Source organism: Salpingoeca rosetta, assembly GCF_000188695.1.
Source record: "Salpingoeca rosetta unplaced genomic scaffold supercont1.22, whole genome shotgun sequence".
Classification (NCBI taxonomy): domain Eukaryota; class Choanoflagellata; order Craspedida; family Salpingoecidae; genus Salpingoeca; species Salpingoeca rosetta.
In genome coordinates this window covers 133,354-138,926 of record NW_004754912.1, presented here as the reverse complement: position 1 = coordinate 138,926, position 5,573 = coordinate 133,354, and the positions used below count along the sequence as shown (strand labels likewise).

At 56.5% G+C, this 5,573-nt stretch overlaps 1 protein-coding gene across 1 annotated transcript in view; it reads right to left on the bottom strand.

Moving 5' to 3' along the window:
* Positions 1-55: 55 nt before the first annotated feature.
* Positions 56-5,573, bottom strand: part of PTSG_07292 (uncharacterized protein) — a gene marked incomplete at its 3' end in the record, with an annotated part of 5,557 nt that continues 39 nt past the window's right edge. The window contains exons 1-12 of the mRNA XM_004990734.1: positions 5,417-5,573; positions 4,633-5,046; positions 3,108-4,494; positions 2,669-2,865; positions 2,383-2,442; positions 2,151-2,198; positions 1,857-1,950; positions 1,522-1,589; positions 1,148-1,321; positions 814-874; positions 341-563; positions 56-182 (exon numbers count right to left, since the gene is read on the bottom strand). The exon at positions 5,417-5,573 is cut by the window's right edge and continues 39 nt beyond it. Coding sequence (XP_004990791.1) covers positions 56-182; positions 341-563; positions 814-874; positions 1,148-1,321; positions 1,522-1,589; positions 1,857-1,950; positions 2,151-2,198; positions 2,383-2,442; positions 2,669-2,865; positions 3,108-4,494; positions 4,633-5,046; positions 5,417-5,440 — 2,877 coding nt within the window. The 5' untranslated portion in view covers positions 5,441-5,573. The remainder of the gene's footprint in view (positions 183-340; positions 564-813; positions 875-1,147; positions 1,322-1,521; positions 1,590-1,856; positions 1,951-2,150; positions 2,199-2,382; positions 2,443-2,668; positions 2,866-3,107; positions 4,495-4,632; positions 5,047-5,416) is intronic.

Sequence of the window (5,573 nt, the reverse complement as noted above, 5' to 3'; positions counted from 1 at the left end):
TGTGTGTGTGTGTGTGATACACGAGGCGCGAGCAATCGCACCTGCACCCACAACCTCATACACGCCACGCCAGGAGTACCTCGCGCCAGAGGGTGAGGCTCTGCAGGACGTATTGGTACTGGTTGCGGTGCGAATGTGTCAGGCGTGCATCGTTGGTGCCAGCCGTAATCGCAAGCGAAAACCTGTACAAATGGTGGGCAGGGAAGAGAGTGTGTGTACTTGTGAGAATCACGCAGTGTGAACGTAGTGTCCCACGCAACAAGAACAACTGCCAAGTGTGCGGCGCACACGCAAAATCAACACCACCCATCATCCTTCCAGGGGCACAGTGCACGCGTACCCTGGCTCTGGGTGGTCTGGATCAAAGAACTTCTTGAGGCAGGCGATCATGTAATCGATGGGGAAGCGGTTACAGCGCAGATAGCTGTTGTTGTCCGACATGCTGTACAGGCACCACTTGATGTCATCCTTCGACATGTGCCTGTTCTGGTACTTGCGGGCGATGATCTCCTGTGCGCGCTCCTTCGCCTTGATTTCCCGCTGGATCTGCGGCCGCGTCTTGCCTGCGGAGATGGGAGCGTATTGGCGTGTGTGTGTGTGTGTGTGCAAGTGTGTGTGTGTGTGTAAGTGTGAGAGTGTGTGTGTCAGTAAGTGTGTATGTGTGAGTGAGTAGGTAAGCGCGCGCGCGCGCGCGTGTGTGTGTGTGTGTGTGTGTGTGCTATCAGCAAGCAATGCATGATACAAGGCAAAACACGACGATGGCGTTAACAACAATACGTGCGCACATGCATTGCATCACAACACCAGCCCGACCTTCTGGCAGAATCTCCATGGTTGCTGTCGCAAGGTCGGGGTGGGTCAGAACACCAAGGCACTGCGCAGCGGCAATGTCGTGATGGCGCAGGTGAGGGGGTGGAGGGTCGCGGCAACAGAAGGCAGCAGTAAAAGTGGTCCGCAGTGACATTGCCGCAGTGAAAATGGCCGCAGTCATCAACACACACACACACATACACCACAACACAGCAACACGACACAACACAACCAAACAACAACACAACCACACACACACACACATACACACGACACAACAACACGACACAACACAACAACACACTCACACCCGAACACACACGCGTCTGGTGCTTACGTTTGCGTCGCGCAGCTGCGAGTAGACGGTAACGATTTCATCGCGAATGGTGAAGCCGAGGAGTTGCTGGATGTCGGCATCCAGCGCGTCCTGCATCATCCAGATGAGCTTGCCATATGTTGTGCGCATCAGATTCGGATTCATGATCTTGTACCGCCGCGCAAGCTCAAACACCTGCGGCGAATGGATGGTGGGATGGGGCGGTGAGTGTGGTGAGTGTCATAATGTTGGTGGGTGGGATGGGGTGTTTTGTGGTGTGTGTTACGAGCGCTTTGCAGCGTGGATTGTATGTTGCGCTGGGATCCACTCAAACAAGATACGCCCATCCCATCGTGGTTGTGCGTGCGTGTGTGTGCGCGTGGCTGGCTGCTCACCTTTCGGTACCAGCGATGGTGCTTTGCAAAGTCCGACGTCCCAATCAACTTCTGGCCAATGTCGTACCCTGACGAGCGGCAGCGGTGCAGGAGGTGAGGAGACAGGGGAGCACGACCCGTGGGCATCAACCCATGTCGCACACGCGCACACACTCAAGCGCACACACTCAAGCGCACGCACGCACGTACACGCACACACACACACACACGTACACGCACGCACACACGTACACACACACATACACGCACGCACGCACGTACACGCGCACACACGCACACACTAACACACGTACACACACGAACCCACGCACACACACACACACACTCAAACGTACGTTGGCCGAGGGCGAGGGAGGTGAGGAAGGAGCAGAGGAGCTGCACGCGCTTGTGTGTGCGGCGCGCTTCGTTCTTGAAGGACGAATGGTCCACCTGGTCATGACACAATGAAATGGAGGGCGTGGCAAGTGGAGGGAAGAGGGTTGAAGTTGGTTGGTTGTTGTGTTGTTTTGCGGGGCAGCCTGACACTCCTCTCCACAGCCATCGACACATGCGCACAGGCAAGTGCAAATTGCAGACACACGCAAACACATACACACACACACATGCACACGTGTGAACAAGGGCATTACCAGGTCTGTGTAGTGGCTGACGTTCAGGCACGCCTCCACCAGGCGAAGCTGATGATATTGGGGGGGGGGGGGGATGATGGTGTATGATTGACGCACACGCAAGCACACAACGTTAAGGGCGAGTCGGTATTGAAGGGAACGAGTGACGCAAACAACTTGAAGCACGCATCATTTCGTCATCACACACACACGCACACACACACACACACGCACACACACACCGCGGGCTCACCAGTTTGCGCTCCTTGAGGGTTAGGCGAACGGGGATGTACTTGGCGCGCTCAACAAACCACTACAGGGACGCAACACAAGACAATTGATCGTGTTAGCAGCCGCTAGACTGTGGTTGTAATGTGTTCACCAAATTGCACACACACACACACGCACACTGACGCACGCACACACACACACACATGCACACGGATGCAGGCACACACACATATGTGCACAAGAACACACACACGTACACACTCTCACTAACAGGTACATGGTGCCAAACGTGCATGAACGGGCTGTACCTCTGGGGAGTTTCTCTTCAAGTAGAGCAGTTCAAGCGGATCGCGTCTTGTTTCTGACACGTCCTCGTCCTCGTCTTCGTCCTCGTCCTCGTCCTCGTCTTCTTCACCACCGTGGCTGTGGTGCCGTGCATGCTGTTTCAGTGCTGTCATGTCAAGCACTTTCTCCTTTGGTTTCGCCGTGTGCGACGCGCGTTTGCCTGGTGGGGCACCGCCAATCATGCATGCAGGCAATGCCGGATGCCGTAAGGTCCAAGACACAGATGCAGCATCATAGCATTGCGAGTTCAATTCAGCACACGACACACATACACACACACACACAGGGAGACACGTGCGCACACGCACATAGGCACACACAATCCAAACACGCACACACACAATCCAAACACATACACAATCCAAACACACGCACAATCCAAACACGCATGCACGTACACACCTTTCCTGTGCAGCATGGTGAAGCATGCGTCACAGTACTCATCGTTGCACTCAGCACAGTCCACCTTGGCCGGCCTGTCCTCGCACTCCACGCACATGCCCACCACATGGTCGCTCTCGTCATCATCCGGAACAGCGGGCCGGTGCACGGATGACGTCACCACTCCTTCGGCCTCTTCGTCCTCCTGTCCTTTCTCGGCCACGCCCCCACTGCCTTCACTGCCACGTGTCACCTGCTCATCTGCTGCTGTTGCGGCCGGCTCGCGTACATGCGTTCCGTTGCGCCTGTCGCTCTTTTCCTCCTTTGCGGCCTGTGCCAGCACCCGTTGCAACGCCGTCATGTTGTCTTCATCACCATCACCATCACCATCGCTGTCGCTGTCACTGCTGTCATCACCATCACCACCATCGTCATCATCATCATCGTCATCGTCATCATCATCCTGTTGCTGCTGCTGCTGCTGCTGTTTGAATGCGCTGCCGTTCACGCGGGGCTGTTCCTGCTGCGCTGGTGCTGCTGTTGTTGTTGATGGCGCGGTTGGCTTGTCGCTGCTACCACCGGTCGCGGTCGTGCGCTGCGATGGCACAGTCTCAGTTGCTCCATCATCATCATCACCACCAAAATCGCCAGCAGTCTGCTCATGCACCCCTCCATTGACACCACCACCACCATCACCATCGACAGTGGTGGTGGCCACAGCGCTGGCGTGCGCGCGCGTGCCCTCGCTGTTGTCTGCGCGATCCGCCATCCCTTCCTGATGGAATCGAATCTGACGAAATGCAGACAAGTCCACCACAGGCCTCTTCTTCCTCTCCGCCAACTGCTCCTGCTCCTGTCGCTGCTGCTGTGACGGCGACCGTACTCGTGCTTGGACTGTCTTGTTGTTGTTGCTGCTGCTAGTGGTGTTGTTGCTGTTGGTGTTGCTGGTGTTGGTAGTTGCTCCCCTCTTGACGACGGCGCGCTTTGGTGACGGCGAACGCGCGTGTGCGTGTGTGTTTGAGCGGCTGGCGAGCTGCTGGGAATCCTCCAATCGCGACGTGCTGCTCCTGCTGCTGCTGTTGTTGTTGCCGTTGCTCCTGTGCTTCACGTCCTTTGTGTCTCGTCTGTACCTGTTGCTGGTGTCGTTGTCGTGTACCCGGTCGCGGTGATGGGACGAGCGTCTGCCGTCCGCGCGTGAGCTTGAACGCGTGTAACTCCCGCTTCGCCTCCTCCTGTACTCACGATCACGATCGCGATCACGGCTACTGCTGCTGCTGCTGCTGCGCTGTTTGTCGTCGCTACGGCGTGCAGGGAGCGGCTTTGGCGGCCTCACGTGACGGACGTCTCTTGATGGGCGTCGATGCGCTGTTGGAATGTCAGCGCTTGGACTGCACCGCCTCACCGTAAACTGCACCCGTGATGGGCGGACAACCGTGCGAGTGAGGGTTGGTTGACATATGGGGTTGTGACACGAGCACGACAAAACGGAATGCACAATGTCCATCAAGCAACACACGCGCAAACACATACACACATGCACACGCACCTTGCTTGTGCTTGTTGGCGGGGTGAGTGAGTGCGAGTGGCGAGATTGGCTGGAGTGTCGCCGCTCCGGGCTGGCGTCCCTGCTCCTGTGCTTGTGCTTGTGCTTGTGCTTGTGCTTTCTCTTGTGCTTGTGCTTGTGCTTGTGTTTGCTCTTGTGACTGTGTTTGTGCTTGTCGCGGTCACTGCTGCTGCTGGTGCGCCTGCTCTTGCTGGCTTCAGCACTGCCCAGGTACTGCAGCTTTGTGTCTGGGTCACGGTGGTTGCTGCTCTTCTTGTGCTTCTTACTCTTCGTTTTGTGCTTCTTCCTCCCGTGGCTACTGTTGTTGGTGCTGCTGCCACCACTCGTGCCGTTCGCTGTGGAGTGGCTGCTGGTTTGGGGTGCACTTTCCGCTGATCGTCTCCGTGCACTGGCCTCCTGCATTGACGTGAGAGCATGCATGAGTCGAACGAGTGCGTGAGCGAGCCAAAGCACACCGCTGTTGCCATGCGCTTGTGGTGTGTGTGTGTGTGTGTGTGTGTGTGTGTGTGTGTGTGTGTGTGTGTGTGTGTGTGTGTGTGTGTGTGTGTGTGTGTGTGTGTGTGTGTGTGTGTGTGTGTCTGCACATGTGCGTGTATTGTTTTATGCATGCGTCTCGATGGTGGTGGCGTTTGGTGTTGGTGTTGCGTCGTGCCTTCATCACCACCATCACCATCACCATCAGCACCATCACCATCAATGTTGCAGGACACAAACCGTCACACCGAAACACACACACACACACACGAGCACATGGGCGCAAACGTACCTCGGCCCTTCCGGACAGGCTCATGCAAAGGAGGCGAGCAGATGGGACCACAAACCCACTTTGATGGTATGCTGTGCCGCGCTGTATCCTACTGTGTGCACCACGCGTCTCACATGCATCCACCCCCAGTTTGTGTCACAACCACCACAACGCACGA